This window comes from Microcaecilia unicolor, chromosome 6 (assembly GCF_901765095.1).
Source record: "Microcaecilia unicolor chromosome 6, aMicUni1.1, whole genome shotgun sequence".
NCBI classification, from domain to species: domain Eukaryota; kingdom Metazoa; phylum Chordata; class Amphibia; order Gymnophiona; family Siphonopidae; genus Microcaecilia; species Microcaecilia unicolor.
This window is the reverse complement of record NC_044036.1, coordinates 98,521,131-98,538,083: the sequence shown is the minus strand read 5'-3', so window position 1 is coordinate 98,538,083 and position 16,953 is coordinate 98,521,131. Positions and strand designations below refer to the sequence as shown.

The 16,953-nt window shown below is 41.6% G+C and overlaps 1 protein-coding gene across 2 annotated transcripts in view; it reads left to right on the top strand.

The window, feature by feature from the left end:
* Positions 1 to 16,953, top strand: part of AXDND1 (axonemal dynein light chain domain containing 1) — a 134,163-nt gene that overhangs the window by 57,110 nt on the left and 60,100 nt on the right. For both annotated transcript variants that reach the window (XM_030206601.1, XM_030206602.1), the window contains 4 exons: positions 10,350 to 10,451; positions 12,267 to 12,433; positions 14,178 to 14,253; positions 15,432 to 15,666. In XM_030206601.1, coding sequence (XP_030062461.1) covers positions 10,350 to 10,451; positions 12,267 to 12,433; positions 14,178 to 14,253; positions 15,432 to 15,666 — 580 coding nt within the window. The remainder of the gene's footprint in view (positions 1 to 10,349; positions 10,452 to 12,266; positions 12,434 to 14,177; positions 14,254 to 15,431; positions 15,667 to 16,953) is intronic.

Here is a 16,953-nt window from a genome sequence, read left to right as displayed (position 1 = left end):
CCACTAGGTTACTCCTCAGACTTGTTTTCTGATTTGTTCAGAATGCCCGTAATACCTGATGCTGTCATTAGAGAATGACACAGGGACGGGGACCCGCAGTAACCGCAGGGATGGGGACAGAGCCCACGGGGGCGGGGATGGGGACGGGGACAAACTTTGTCCCCATGTCATTTTCTACTTTGAAGCCTGTTAATGAACTGGACTGTTATTTATGTTTGAGTGATGCAGACAACAATATTTAGATGTTTTGGAAAAACAAGCAAACATGCTGGCCACATTTAGCAAACTTCGCATGGGGGATCAGGAACAACCTGCTACCAGCACATCATCTAAGAAGACATCTTCTATTGCAGGAAGGACTGTGGAAGACAGGAGAGCTATACTGAATCCGGAGATAGTTGATGACTTATTCATCCACAGATTAAAAAAAATCATAACAGTTCTTCTTAGGGCATATTTCTCCCCTCTAGGGCATACAGAATGGGTTGTATTTTATACTCCTGGACATTTTAACAGGGTGTGGATTAGGATTTCTTGGGGTAGTAGAAATCAGCTATTGTTGGGGTTGGAAGGGTAGAGGGTGGTGGTGAGGAGGGTTATTATAGGTGCTCGCTGTTATTATTGTTTTTTATTTGTAATTTATACACAATAGTTGCACAGCATATTGTTCCTCTTTATACTTTAATAAAAAGATTTAAATATAAAATCATAATTGTTTGAGGCTTCTGCAAATGAGGACAGAGCCCATGAGAAGGAGGCTGGGCGGGGAAGGAGACAGGGCCTGCAGGGACGGAGACAACCTGCAGGGATGGGGTGGGGATGGAGACAGAACCCACCTTTTTGTATCCTTGATATGAATGAAACGGGTCTAAAAATATATAATGGAGATGCTGCTGGTGACTAAGGAATCTCTACTACCAATTATGCAAGTATATTATGTGGACTGGCAAGGGAATACCCAGGTAGAAGCAAGAAAAGAAGGTCTATCATTCAGTTTTGACTTTTGTGGTTTCTTAGAAGAGTCCTGTCCAGTGGTGCCTAGAGCTACTTTGATTCCTTCATTTGCTTTAGAACCAGACCGCAACTGGCTCATAAGACTGTATTTCTGATATAAAGATGTGGAGTATCTGGGACATAAAGTACAAATATTTCATGACCTCTGTAGAGCCACTCAGTTCAGAAGAAAGGCTCTTTTAGTACTTAAACCTGAATTGTTGACTTTGAGAGGAACACTTTTTCTTTAGTTTCTATGCAAATGTTTTGTTAAATTAGAGTCTAAGGTTTTTTGTGACCTAGAACAATTTAAAAAATTTCTAGATGCAAGGAAGCCTTGCATTCCTATTTTGGCTCCTATACTTTGCAATAACTCGGCTTAGAAGTTCTTGCATGTAATTATAGTTGGCATTTTGTTATAAGAAATTTCCTGTGTTTTTCTTACGTATTAGTTTGTGTACTGCTAACTAGTAATTTCTGTTTCTCCTCCCTCTCCTATACTTTTATTTTTCTTCTTTTCTTGAGTATTATGAGTTGTTGTTCCTTATTAGTTTATTTTCCTTTAAAATGTTTTTGTTTCGTGTACATTTTTATAATGAGGAACATTTGTCCGATTGTCAAGTATTGTCTTGATTGTATTTGTCAACTTTATACAAATTTTAAAAAATAGATACAAAAAGAAGACTAGAGATTAAGCAGTAGTTGTTGAGCTGCGAAATACTGATGCTGGATTTTTGAGGACCAGACAACTAACTGCAAATTTCCAAGGCATAGCAACAAAACTGGAAGACAAATTGTATTAATCATGGAAAAGGATAATGGGAGGAGACCTTGAAAAGCAATGTTCAGCCATAACGAAGGGATGAGATCTAGGGGACAAGTGGTCTGTCTTGAGGAATGGACAGCGAAGGGGGTGGGGGTTGAAGTAAGGCCTAATAGTGGAAAAAGAAGGAGAAGAGGCAATGATACTGTGCAAGAGGTGGGAATTTTGAGAGATTACCCGTGCCCTCACTTCACATAAAATCCACTATAGATGGTTATTTGCCTTTGGATTATCTTTTGCAGTGGGAAATATTTTGCATAAAGTCTCCTTTGTCATGTAAACTCAATGTATATTACAAGCGGCCACCCTCCTCCAAACGACAGGAGACAAAGAACCTATAGCATCGGACCCTAGCCACACATTGGGCCTGATACAGTGGTGGCAGCAGCAGGAACAAAAGGTTCGATGGCTACAGCATCAGTCAGAGGAACTGCTTCCTGGGCAACTTAACACAAAGCTCTGACTGGGTAATTCTACCATGGCCTAGCATACAGAGGAAGGACTTGAGGATCTCAAGGAACAGACATATTTAGACAGGCTTTATTGACAGTGACAAAGGGACATTACTTATTTGTTTGCTCTTGAACTTTATAATTCTGCCTATGCTGTCTAATTTATGCTTTTTAAAAATGAGCAGGGAGACATATTAAGTATGGAGGGGGAAGGAAGGTGGGTAACTGATACTTGCTCATAAGGCCCAGGAGGGGTTAGACGGTGTGAATTAGTTCTGGGAGAGAGGGGGGGAAGGGGGTCCAAAGTTTGAAAGGGCAAAGGGAGGGGACATTTAGGGATTTAGGGAGCTAGGTGGGGGGCACTGGGGAAATTGAGGGGAAGGAGAAGACTAGGAGGGGCATAATCGAACGGCGCTGGCCAAATCGATGGGCGGCCATCTTTGGGGCCGGCTCTGTAAAGGGGCGGAGCCAAGCGTATTTTTGAAATATGCTTGGCACTGGCCAAAACGCTCGCCGGGGTTAGATGAGATGGCCAACTCCGATTTTCAGCCATAATGGAAACCGGAGCCGGCCATCTGAAATCCGGCGAAATGTAAGGCATTTGGGCGTGGGAGGAGCCAGCATTTCTAGTGCACTGGTTCCCCTGACATGCCAGGACACCAACCGGGCACCCTAGGGGGCACTTTAAAAAATTAATAAAAAAAACTAAAATTAGCTTCCAGGTGCATAGCACCCTTCCCTTGTGTGCTGAGCCCCACCCAAAATCCCCCCCAAAACCCACTGCCCACAACTCTATTACCATAGCCCTAAGGGGTGAAGGGGGGCACCTACATGTGGGTACAGTGGGTTTTGGGGGGCTCCCATTTACCAGCACAAGTGTAACAGGTAGGAGGGGGGATGGGCCTTGGTCTACCTGCCTCAAGTGCACTGCACCCACTACAAACTGCTCCAGGGACCTGCATATTGCTGTCAGGGAGCTGGTTATGACATTTGAGGCTAGCAAAAAATGTCTGATTTTTTTTTTTAATTTTTTTTAATTTATCATTTTACTTAATTACATTCACATTTATCACGTAAATGTAAGGAAAAACAGAAATTAATAGAAGGAAAAAAGAAAAAACATTTTCTCTCAACAATATATATAATTGTCCACAATTGGGGGATCCAAGATCAGGAAAACAATCTCAAAGAAAATAAGAAAAACACCAAGTGGTTAATCTTACAAATTCATATTTTCTGAGGGAGGAAGGTTAATCGGTGATGATCTTTTTTTTTTTTTGTGTGTGTGGGAGGGGGGTGGTGACCACTGGGGGAGTAAGGGGAGGTCATCCCCGCTTCCCTCCGGTGGTCATCTGGTCAGTTGGGGCACTTTTTTGGGTCTTGGACCTAAAAATAAAAGGGTCCAAATAAAACGGACCAAATTCTCCTGACGGCCGGCTTTCTTTTTTCCATTATCGGGCGAAGCCGGCCATCTCAATGCACGCCCCTGTCCCGCCCACGTCCCGCCTTCGCTATCATGCCGAACGCCCCCTTTCAACTTTCTCCGGCCCCACGACGGACGTTCAAGCCGCCCAAAATCGGCTTCCGATTATGCCAATTTGGGCAAATTCAGGAGATCACCGCCCATCTCCCGATTTGTGTCGGAAGATGGGCGGCGATCACTTTTGAAAATGAGCTGGTAGGTCATAGAGAGAATTGTGGGCAGTTGATACATAAGCTTTCCTGGGATGAGCATCAATATACATGTATGTGTCTTTAGGAACAGAATGTTTGTCTTAAATCAAGATACATGATGGGGCAGATCCCTTAACTTAATTTTTCTGAATGTTTGAGGCTTCAACTTTCCACAGAAGTGACATTTATATTTTAAGGAAGCTGAGCGGCTCTGTAAGGAGATTGTAAGAAATGTGTTTCCTGTAGAAAACCAATCTCATGAAGAGTTATTCACCCAGAGCAAATTCCCAATGATCCAGTTTGCTTCAATTAAGTTAAGAATGAAGACAAATGGTGTTGGGATTTTGATTTTTTGCTCCCTAGCCTGTCAAGTTAAAAGAGTGCAAAAAGATAAAAAGACTTCACGTATTTCTCAATGTTGCATGTAGAGCGAGGGTTATTTCAGAATGTGGAGGCATCCACAGACAAACAGACCATGCACCCATTACTTTGGCAATTTCCCTCCTGACCTCAGAGAAAGTATCACACCAATGGTGTTTCAATGATAGCCTTCTCTTAGATCTACAAAATATTGCACAATTAGAATAGGGTATTAAAGAGTATATCAGTTTTAATGAGGTTGAAAATATTAACCTATTTTGGAAAGAACTAAAAGTAGTCCTCTCAGGAAAAGTTATTTCGCTCAAGGCCCATAAATTCAGGCACTGGAGAGACATAACGCAGATGAATCCAAGTGATGTCTGCAACAGAACAATTGTACAAGTCTGGGAGAGGACTTCGTAATGCACTTAACCATATAGACCTCTTGCGCAATGAGCTAAAACAGTTAGAGCTTGAAGATATTAATAAACTACAATATTTGCAACAAGAGTATTTTGAATCAGGAAATAGTGCTGGGAGGTTATTAGCTCACAAACCTGGAAGGAAACAAGTGAGAAATAGAATTTTGAAAATTAAAGATTCTCTGGGAAGGGACAAGCGTGACCAGGACAAAGCGAGACCCAGTTTGTTGTGGTGGCTTTAGGTGTCGAATCTGAGACAAGGAATGGATATGGAGACTCCTGTCTGGATGTTGATGATGATGGATGCCACCCTCAGAGGCTGAGGTACTCTTTTTCAAAGCCATATGGCCCAAGGATACTGGTCAAGTTGGAAGCCTCATGATCCATCACTGGTTTCGAGGTAAAGGCTATATATGATTTTCTGTGCAGGCCTTTGCACCAGTGCTACCACATATGGGGGGTACACCTGTTATCAGACAGTGCCACTGCAGCAGCTTATGTGAATCAGCAGGGGGGGACCAAGAGCCAAAGACTAGCAGAGGAGATAAAGATACCGATGGTCAAGGTTACTTGAGCAGTCACATTCTGGATCCAGGACAGAGAAGTCTAGGGGATGAAGTGTTCACCAGCATCATCAAGTGCCAGGGGATACCAGTGATGGATCTCATGGCATCCCACAAAGCAGAGTTTTCCAGTCAAAGGAAATGGTCATTGGTCAACAGCTATATGTGCATCGATTCAAACATGGCCTCAGTGGGAGCTGCTGTATGTGTTCTCACTGTGGCCACTGCTGGGCCAAGTCATTCAGAGAATAGAAAGCCATTTGGGTTCCATTATGTTGCTGTTGCCAGACTAGCAAAGGAGGCCTTGATATATGGGGATCTTATGCGGCTATGTGGGAGATCCCCTAGTGTTTCCAGCATTGGAGGGCCTGTTAGTGCTACTACTACTACTACTACTATTTAGCATTTCTATAGCGCTACAAGGTGTACGCAGCGCTGCACAAACATAGAAGAAAGACAGTCCCTGCTCAAAGAGCTTACAATCTAATAGACAAAAAATAAATAAAGTAAGCAAATCAAGTCAATTAATGTGAACGGGAAGGAAGAGAGGAGGGTAGGTGGAGGCGAGTGGTTACAAGTGGTTACGAGTCAAAAGCAATGTTAAAGAGGTGGGCTTTCAGTCTAGATTTAAAGGTGGCCAAGGATGGGGCAAGACGTAGGGGCTCAGGAAGTTTATTCCAGGCGTAGGGTGCAGCGAGACAGAAGGCGCGAAGTCTGGAGTTGGCAGTAGTGGAGAAGGGAACAGATAAGAAGGATTTATCCATGGAGCGGAGTGCACGGGAAGGGGTGTAGGGAAGGACGAGTGTGGAGAGATACTGGGGAGCAGCAGAGTGAGTACATTTATAGGTTAGTAGAAGAAGTTTGAACAGGATGCGAAAACGGATAGGGAGCCAGTGAAGGGTCTTGAGGAGAGGGGTAGTATGAGTAAAGCGACCCTGGCGGAAGACGAGACGGGCAGCAGAGTTTTGAACCGACTGGAGAGGGGAGAGGTGACTAAGTGGGAGGCCAGCAAGAAGCAGATTGCAGTAGTCTAAACGAGAGGTGACAAGGGTGTGGATGAGGGTTTTGGTAGAGTGCTCGGAAAGAAAGGGGCGGATTTTACGGATGTTGTAAAGAAAGAAACGACAGGTCTTGGCAATCTGCTGGATATGAGCAGAGAAGGAGAGAGGAGAGTCAAAGATGACCCCAAGGTTTCGAGCTGAGGAGACAGGGAGAATGAGAGAGCCATCAACAGAAATAGAAAACGGGGGGAGCGGGGAGGTGGGTTTGGGGGGGAAAGGTTTTGGTCATATTTAATTTCAGGTGGCGTTGAGACATCCAGACAGCAATGTCAGACAAGCACGCTGAAACTTTGGTTTGGATGCAAGGTGAGATATCAGGGGTAGAAAGGTAGATTTGGGAGTCATCAGCATAGAGATGGTAGGAAAAGCCATGGGATGAGATTAATGAACCAAGGGAAGAAGTGTAGATAGAAAAGATTAATGAACCAAGGGAAGAAGTGTAGATAGAAAAGAGGAGGGGACCAAGAACGGAACCCTGAGGTACGCCGACAGGCAGGGGCCAATTTGGATGTTGGACGCTTCTTGATTCTGTCTTATGGCTTGTCTATTTAGAGTGTGAGCCTACAAAATAGAGGTTATTTCACCGGAATAGTAGCTACTGTTTTGCGTTCTAAAAAGATTTCAACCTCCCTGGCATAAGTAAAGGTGTGGTGAATTTTTGAACAATGGCGCAGTGACTGGCAGGTGGTGCCCTTGAAGTCATCTGTTTTAGAAATTTTGAAAGTTTTGCAGAATGGTTTGGACAAGGGTAAGGCTCTATCCTCTCTTGAGTACAGCTAGCGGCTATATCTTGTTATAGGGGCTTAGTTTGTGGTTGATCTTTGGTATCTCATTCTGATATGATGATATTTCTAAACAGTGTGTTTTTTCTAGCAAAAGAGGTGCCGATACTCAAATGTTAGGCCACCCTTCAGGGGTGAGGTGATCACTGAGGGACCCACCCCCCAACAGCCAGGCCCCCTGCAACCAGTCACAGAATCTATGACAAGGCAAAACTGGTGTGTAGAGCCTGAGCTCTTTTATTAAAACTTGGGGTACATGGGTCAAACATTTAGCAGACAATGGAAAAGGTGCCGGTACTCAGTACCCCCAAGTACTCCTTCAAAAAAGCCCTGTTTCTAATAGGCATTAAGCTATTACAGCCTCCTCAGAGCCTAGTTGCACCTCCCTAGGATTTGAATCTGGTGCTATCAATATTAGTACAAGTGCCTTTCAGGAAAGCCACATTGAAGGACAGTGTTCTTGGTGACTGATTGGCGATGATTTTGGGAAATGCAGACCTTGCCTTGTTGAGATTTTTTCCTGGTTATGTCTAAAGAGAAAGTAGTGCTGTGGCTGGTTTCCTCCTTCCTACCTACTACTACTTCTCATTTTTATAGCGCTACTAGATGGTTGTCTTACTGTTACATGTGAATCTGTTTCTCTTGGTGTTTTGTGAAATCAGTGGGAGAAGTGATGGAAACTGGATTCCATCGTTAGATGTCAGAAGGGCTTTGTGCTGTTATTTGAATAGAAAAGTTGTAAGATAGGCTGTTTCTTTTCTTTGGGAAACCAGAAAGGGGGGGGGGGGGCAGCATCTAAGGAATTGGTGGCCTGATGGATTAAAGAGGAAATCAATTTCCTTGTGTGTAGTTGAAGGGCGTCTGATCCCCCCAGTGCCGAAGGTATACTCTATCAGAAGGCAAGCCTCTTTTTGGCTGGAACATAGCCTAGTTCTACCACAAGAAATCTGCAGTAACACCGGCCGGGATGTCAATAGCCTGTTCATCTGATGTGTTTGCAACAGCTGCATCTGTTTCGTCCCTCTCCACATCCCTAGCAAAGCTTGCCCGCTTGTAGCAGTTCACAATGGTTGCCTGTGTAACATGATTCCAGGCTTCTTTCTGCATATGTAGAGAATCCAACAGTGATAGATTACGAGCCAGTTCAACAGCACGTTTATCCTTGCCAGTCTGGTCATCCATAACGCTCATCAGACGATGTAGCACAAGAGCCTGATCATGTTGTTTGAAATTGGCTATTATGCCCTGATCCATAGGTTGGATCAGAAAGGTAGTGTTTGGTGGCAGGAAGACCACCTTGACGTTAGACAGCCTGACATCATCACAGTGTGCAGCATAATTATCACAAAGCAACAAAATCTGACTCTTTGTGTGCCCACATTCTAGTGTCTAACTTCTTTAGCCACTGCTTCCAAATTTCCCCAGTCATCCATGAATTTGCGTTAGCCTCATATGACACAGGAAGTCGCTTAACATTCTTGAAGCAACAGGGCTGTTTGCTCTTTCCAATGATGAGTGGTTCCAACTTCTCACTCCCATCCATATTGCAGCAAAGGAGGATCGTCAGTCGGTTCTTTGACGTTTTACTTCCTGTAGTTTCAGCTTGTTTGAATGCAAGTGTTCCATCAGGAATCGCTCGCCATAGAGACCGTTTTCGTCAGCATTAAAAATGTCACGAGGTGCAAACTCGTTCAAGATGGTAGGAAGAACTGAAACAACCCAATTTTCAGTACCAAAGTCATCAGCGTCTTGTTTTTCACCATCCTGTTTCTTGAATTTTATGTTGTTCCTCTCCTTCCATCTTTTCAACCATCCAACAGTGGCTTTGAATTCAGTTAGTCCAAGACTTTCAGCTACCTGATTAGCTTTCTCCATAAGCAGTAGATCACTGACAGGAAACTGTCTGCTCCTGACTTGAGAAAACCACTGAAGAAGAGCATCTTCTACCTCCTCAGCTTTTCCCGCCCGTTTTCGTTTCTGTTGTGGGTTTGTATTGTTTTGCCAGTCTTCCAGAAGCTGGTCTTTCTGCTTCAAGATATTTGAAATTTGACTGGGATTGACACCATATTCTGTAGCAATAGATGCTTGACTTTCTTTGTTTTCTAATTTTTTAAGAACTTCTATTCATTCAGCCAGTGTTAAAGTCTTACAGTTGCGCGACGATGACGTCTCCAATGTACACTCTAACAACATTCTTTTGCTTCTTCTACCTGTGGCAGTTAACCAACAAGATTTCAAATTTACCGCCCCTTTGTCATGCGCCAGTCGGCTTCCATATTCCACGCGTGCACTTATGCGGAATCTTTCCTGCAGAGGAGCGGTCTTAAACCATGCATATAAGCGAATCTTGCACTTATCAGTGGTGCGCTAAACCGAAGTTTGTCCCCATAGAAATTGATGGCGCCAAAAATGGAACCGAAGTACGGCATGCAGTTAAACAGAGCATGCACTTATCCGACGTGCAGTTAAATAGAGTGCACTGTATATATATATATTAGTTTATGATATGTTTTTGCATAAAAATAGTTTATCTTGATGGTTCAAATTCTTTTGGGTTTTGAATCCCCTTCCTTTCTGATTTTTTGGTTTTGTGCAGTAGGATTAGCTTCTTTTTATATTCACGTTTGGCATCAAAGTGGTTTACAAGTCAAATAACAAAGTTAAGGAAGCTAGTAAATGGAATCAGAAGTAATCTGAAAAGAATAGGCAGAAGGAATATAGAGGAAGAGATATGTAGTATGTCTGCTGCACCTGCACCAATCTGTCATGTTAACCAGTCAAACTCCATAGACCTGAGGGAAAAAATAGGTCTTCGGGTCAGCATTAAATTTAAAGAATGAGGATTCCATATACAACTGGTGTGGGATAGAATTTCATAATAATGATATTATACAGTAAAAAGAAGAAGAAAAATGTTGTATACATTCCAAATGTGCCTGAGAAGGGTACAGAGTAGGATAAGTTTATCATTTTTGGATTGGAGAGCCCTTGCTGGAACTTATGGAATTAGTCCATTAAAAAGATAGGTGTTTATATTTATATGTTTGCATTTGGCAAAGTTTTATAAGAGCCCTTTTCTGTTTGTAAAGCATGCTTTAAATGTGGAAAAATGTAAACTTACCCCATAATTGTAATGCTGTTGTAATCACAAAAGTAGCTGATGATTTTTGTACTTGTCTGTATTTTTTTTAACACATTTCTTTCTGCCTCTTTTTACAGGTGATTGAGAGAAACCAATTGCAACTGGTCCGTACTCTATATCTGAGTGAAAAGTACTGGAACCAAGTCGTCAGACATTTCTTAGTTGTCCTAGCAACAAAGGTACAGTGTATCTGGGAGATAAATGAGAATTTGGAGGTGGTAATCCTGGTCATGGTCATATGCAAATTTAAGATGCCACAATTATGAATGACTTAAGGTGGTTTTAATCTCTGATAGTGTAAAGAAAACAGAAGCCCTATATCATTCTGCTGGTAGAAATCTATCATCTCCATCTTTACTCTGGCATTTTACAAAAGAGTCTATTGACAAGACTAAAAGTGTGAGAAATGAAAGTGGCTTACAAATACCAATGTTGTGCTTCTTTGTCATTTGTATTGTTTTAAGAACCTACTCTTATTTATTCCAGGAAGGAAGTTGAGAACTATGTGTAAATAAATAAATAACACATCCTTTACCTAGCACAATGGGAATTAATATTCTGAAATCATGAATAAGGAAATATTTTGATTGGCAGCCATGCCAGGCATGGAAGCCATGATAACACTGAGGCAAATGACCTGGGTTGGTCTTGTTATACATGTGGAGGTCAGTATTCAGTAAACTGGTGAGCAGAGAGGTTATATGGATAAACTAGTAAAAAAAGGCCCGTTTCCGAAACCAATGAAACGGGCGCTAGCATGTGGCTTTTCTTGTGTGTGTGTGTATGTGTCACAGAGTTATTTTGTGTGTGTGTGTGTGTGTGAGTGTGTGAGGGTGCGGTGTGTGTGCAGGTTGTTGATGTGTGTCTTTTTTTGTTTTGTTTTGTTTTTTGCTTGGGGGTTGGGGGATGTGCTGTGCTGTCCTTGGTCGCTGTTTGCTGCTGGCTGGGTTGCGGGTAATCCTTCCAGCTGGGCCGCAGCTTGTCCTGTTCGCCCACGTCCCAGATGGTGACGGGCACGTTGTTTTCCGGCTCCTCTGACTCCATGTCAAGTGATCCCAAATATAGTCTGTGCTATAGGCCCTCTGGCACTCTTCAGTTCTGGCATTAGGCATTTAAAAATTTCTGTCTCTCCCCCCCCCCCCCCCCCCCCGGTCTATTTTTGCACATACCCACAGCAGGAATATTCTTCTCTCGTTCCAGCAGTGGTTCTGTGCTCTCCGTGCTGCACAGATAATGAGCCATTCTGCTGGGGATTGCTCCTCCCTTATTGTCACGTAGTTTCCTCTGATTGGTCCGTCTTACGTTGCCTAGTGTTGCCTGGGAACGGTGTTGTGATGGTCCTTTGTGTTTCAGAATGTTGAGGGTGTTTTTTCTGATTGGTCCGTCATGTGAGGGCGGGGCAGAGAGACATGGTCAGTGTTGTGGCTTCACCACCATGAATCCATGAACCCTTCAGGGAGTGACTGAGTGACTTCAGAACGTTGAGGGTGAGTTTTATTATAGAAGATTGGATAATTTTAGTCAAATACTCAGTTGCAGTTATCTGGGTAATTTAATTTCTGAATAAGGTTTGATCCCTTTACTGACAGCTGGAAGAAATTTCAAATTAAGGTCCCCATACCTTGGCTCAATTTTCCACTCTCCAAGGAGGCAACCTGGTGTTTTGGGATTGTCATTATTTTATAAGGGTAACATGCAGCTATATACCTTTATAAAATTACCCAGGAAAGTCCCACCCTAGTTATGTCTATTCTCCATCTCCAGGATATATCACATGAAAGCAGCAGTATTTTGTCTGAGCACCTACATTTTACTCGTATATAAAACAATTTTATAAAAGCTTACTTCAGCATATAAAATGCTGTTCCACATGCACAAGTCCCTCAGAAAATGACCCCTAAATTCCTAAGATTTAAGAACAAGGTAAAATAACATTTGTCAGATTAGCTGCAGATTCCTAGCACATGGTCTAATCCTTGCACCCTCCCAAACAGGACACATCAGACTTGACTGAAATTCAGTTGATAACGGAGTCCTGGAGGAAGTCGATGGTATATTTTGGGGAAGAGTTGGAACGTGTTGAAGAATCCAGCAGGGAGAAGTTAAGGCACATTCAGACTGGACTGCAGGAGCAGCACCAATATTTTAAGGAGAATGTTTTGTGAGTTTTCTACTTCCTCCTACATGCATTCAATCACTGCCTCCTTTTTTCCTATTGTACATCACCTATTTCTGTATCTGACATTCCTTCATTCACTTTCCGTTTTCTGTTGTCCATCATTCTCTTCCCAAGTCATTTGCCACGTTACACAGTCAATGAATACATATTGTGGAGGAAATTCTCTAACAGGGTGGCTCTATTTAGGTGCCCTCAGTGGTACATGGGGAGTGTCTATTCTATAATGGCATCTGAGTGCCCCTTCATTATAGTAATGGAAACTTGTAATGGTTGCCTAAACTGAGGCACAACCGTCAATGGCAGGTGTAAATGGCCATACTTAAATGTGTCATGCAATGCACATAAATTATTACATTACTTTAAAAAATTCTTATATTCTGAAAAACCTACATAGTTCTATGTGGATAACAATAAGAAAAATCTGGAATAGTCCAGGAATTTACATAATTAGTAGCTAAAAATACAATCAATAGTTTACAAAATTTGATATACCACCTTTCTTATAATCAAAGTGGTTTATAATAAAATTCAAAGCAAGAAAAAGAAAAGGAAGGCCAAAAAGTAATAGGAAAGCTCAAACACCACAAGACCATTCACTAACCCTGTCATACATCAAAATCTGCCAAATCATGTCTAGTTACAGACCGCCCAGAGCTGAAATTAAATAAATACAAACCTCCCTCAAAAGCTCCCGGGAAAAAATTACGCTTTTAATTTTCTTTTAAATTGTTTCAAGGAGGTCTCCATACCTAGCTCTGTCAGTAAGCAATGCCATAGAGCTGGCGCCTGCCAAAAAAAAGCCTTATCTCTAGTGACCACTAATCATGCTCTTGAATTATTAGGAACAACAAGGAAGTGGGCCGTACCAGATCTCAAAGTCCTATTTGGAACACATGCCTGAATCAATGGCTTCAAATATGGTGGCAGACACTCATAAATTAAAAAAATTGAGCATTCTATGGAGCTCATTTTCAAAGTACTTAGACTTACAAAGTTCCATAGGTTACTTTGAAACTTTGTAAGTCTAAGTGCTTTGAATATACACCTCCTTGTGTTGTATGTGTAAGTTAGAATCATGCCCATGTCTTACCCATACTCTACCCACATATACGCCCCCTGTAGTTATGCACTTTAACGTTTACATGCTCCCTTATAGAATACCATGTATTGCACTTCTGCACATAAGTTATGTTATTCTGTGCAGTTACGTATGCAAAGTGTGCATAACTGTGCATGTCTTTCACCCGCTAGGTCACTCTCTTTTTGAGGCTGTAGATCTTCCTTTTTTGATATCCTGTGATTTATTATTGGCCAGTAATCTGTTTAAAAATTATGATTTATAGAACACTGGTGTATTAGGAATATAACCCACCATTGGGGATGGGGGTGGGTTAATTACATGAAATAAGAATGGAGTTTTTTCCATATTCCATGAAGTAATTATAGTATCCATAATAAAACAGTGCCCTGTAATATGTAATTACTTTTATGGAACATACTTGGGACTTTTGTAAAAGAAATAGTATAAAAGCAGGGTAATAAACAATGCGAATGTAAAAGAATTCTGAAAGGTTTTCTCCAAAAGCTGAACTGAGGATAGCCTTACCGTTTTGAATGTTTGATGCTGCATAGTTAGTTTAGATTTGTATGAAATGTATATTGCAAGTCAAGCAAGAAATGAACTATGTATATTTTCATTCTAATTCTCTTGTCTCTTTGTACCCAGTACGGAACAGAGCTTTAAAGGTGTGCCTCATGATGACATGAATCAAATCTTGAATGACCTCACAAGTTGGGAAAAGGTAAATTACATGAAACATATACAGAAGAGCAGAGGATAATCTTAGAGAGTGCTGGTAGAGTTAGTCAGTGATATAATATGGACAGATTTGACACACTATTTCAGCACCATCTGGTTACTTGACAAAACATCTTCACACTTTGTTTCTTTGAAGTACATGATAAAAATTACCACTGAGGAGTCTCATGGCTTGTGGCACCCTCATAGTATATGTGGGTCTCTTATGACTTAACAATTAAGAATGCTCTCACTATATCATAAAGGATAGACGGCTTACCAAATGTCAAATTCAATTTAAACAAGTGAAACCTCAAGAGTCCAGGGTACCTACAGAGATGGTCTACCCTTTAACAGACTCATCATCATAGGCTTCTTACCAACCTCTGAAACCAACCACAGTGTAAAAAACTCCTTAATGAAGAAAAACACTGTGACAAAAAAATGGAGGAACCTATTCAATAAAGAAGTCCCCTATCCATAGCGAAATGTTCCAAAAAACTGGAAAAGATATCTAGCAATAGTAATAGTAATACGGGTGCACCACATGAATATGAGGAAGAAAAACGTCACTTAGCTTCTACCACTGGAGCATAAACCAACTGTAGTCCGATCCAGGAGAGCAGTGACTCAAATCATACAACCCAAAGGGTGACCACCTGTAGTTGATGCCCCATGTGGTGCACCCGTATTACTGTTACTAGATATCTTTTCCAGGTTTTTTTTTGGAACATTTCATTATGGATAGGGGAGTTCTTTATTGAATAGGTTCCTCGGTTTTTTTGCCAGTGTTTTTTCTCCATTAAGGAGTTTTTTACACTGGTTAGTTTTGGAGGTTGATAAGAAGCCTATGATGATGAGTCCGTTAAAGGGTAGACCATCTCTGTAGGCACCCTGGACTCTTGAGGTTTCACTTGTTTAAATTGAATTTGACATTTGGTAAGCCCTCTATCCATTATGATGTAGTGAGATCATTCTTAATTGTTAGTTTCTATTATTCTTGCTCTTTAGCTCTATATATTTATATTTTGAAGATTCTCTTATGACTTGTCATATTTTCATCTGTCAATTTCATTCATCAGTCTTTATGGCTTTTCCAAAGTTCATCAAAAACAAAGATGTAGAACCAATTGTGCAAAGGAAAATAGCAGAGAAAATTATTTTCCATGTACTTTTTTTCAGGTGATTACTGAGGAACTTGAGCATTTTGCAGGGGTCCTGCTCTTGACCAATCAAGAATCCTTAAATAAGAAGACTGAAATGCAGCAAAAGTGGACAGAGTTGGGACAGAAAATATTAGAGCGTCATCAGAGCCTGGAAGGTGAAACTCCTCCTGAGCTGAACAGTATGAAAGATGTAAATACCAACGTGACTGAACTGATCCAACAGTACACCAGGAGGGTAGATGGTGAAAATGGTAAGGATTGAATCAGTTTTACTCAGCCATGATGGGTTTTTTTTAAATAATGGGGTGGAGTTGACACAGCATAATTGCCTACCTGTAATGTAGCTTCTCCACAGACAGCAAGATAAATCAGCCACAGAAGTGGGTGATGTCATCTGATGGTGTCAAGATGGTTCAGCTCCTCACAGAGATCAGAAGAACTGAGATGGTTTTTCTAAGCATGCACAGGCATTCCCACACTGTGGCTACCCTTGTGAAATACCTCAGTCTTATACCTAATTTATCCTGCTGTTTATGGAGAGTCCCCCATTACAGATAAGCAGCTGCACTTTCTTCATCAACAAGCAGAATAAAATTAGCCACGCAAACTGAGGGATGTGTTGTGTTAGAATTATTTAAATACAGGTTTGCAGGAGCTACAACTCACTGAAAATAGTGCAGATCAACAACAAAGCAACTTGGAGTTAAAAAGCAAATATCAATAATAAAGCAATAATAAAACTTTTAATTACACCAAGCACATAAATACATTAAAATTTAAATTCTTAAAAACATAAAAATGGTGGGTTGCCATGGTCTGTCTGTTTGGCTCTATCCATTGTCCACTGTCAGTTTTTTGTTGTCAAATCACTTTATAAAATGCCCAACATATTTTACAGTGATGCCTGCTTCAGGGGCTTGTCTCCAGAATCCAGATGTTATAATGACATCAAGGCAGAACACCAATATACAAGGGCAACAAAACCATACAAACATAAGAACTAATCACAAACCAAAACCAGGTAAAAACAAAAAGCAAAAAAGCAAATGAAGATGTACCTCATGACTGTGTACAGTACCACCAAATGTGGTTTAAGAGATGCATATGCTGATGGAGGAAGTGACATTGCCATGAGGTATAGATGCTTAGAGCCAGAGCTTCAATTAGACTGAGCTAACATTGTGGAGAGCCTTACCTCACAGCAACTTTTGGATGCACTGGTGACTTCCCTCAGGTGTCTAACATGGCCATGGCCTCCTGGAAGAGAGGAGGACTGGCGAACAGAAGGACGGTATGAGGAGCTGCATGGCAGCTGAAGCCCAGACAAAATTACATCCAGCAGCAGCAATTTACAGGAGGAAAATGGAAAAAGCAGCAAAGTGGAGAACCGCATAATGAGCAGAAAGTGTCCTTGCCATTCCTCTTCTCAGTAAATTACTTTTGTAACAGGATATACCAGGTATCTGAGTTGCCAGTTGCCTTAGCAACATTTTCACCATCAGAACATGTGACCAGCCAGAAATTCCTTCATGTGGCTG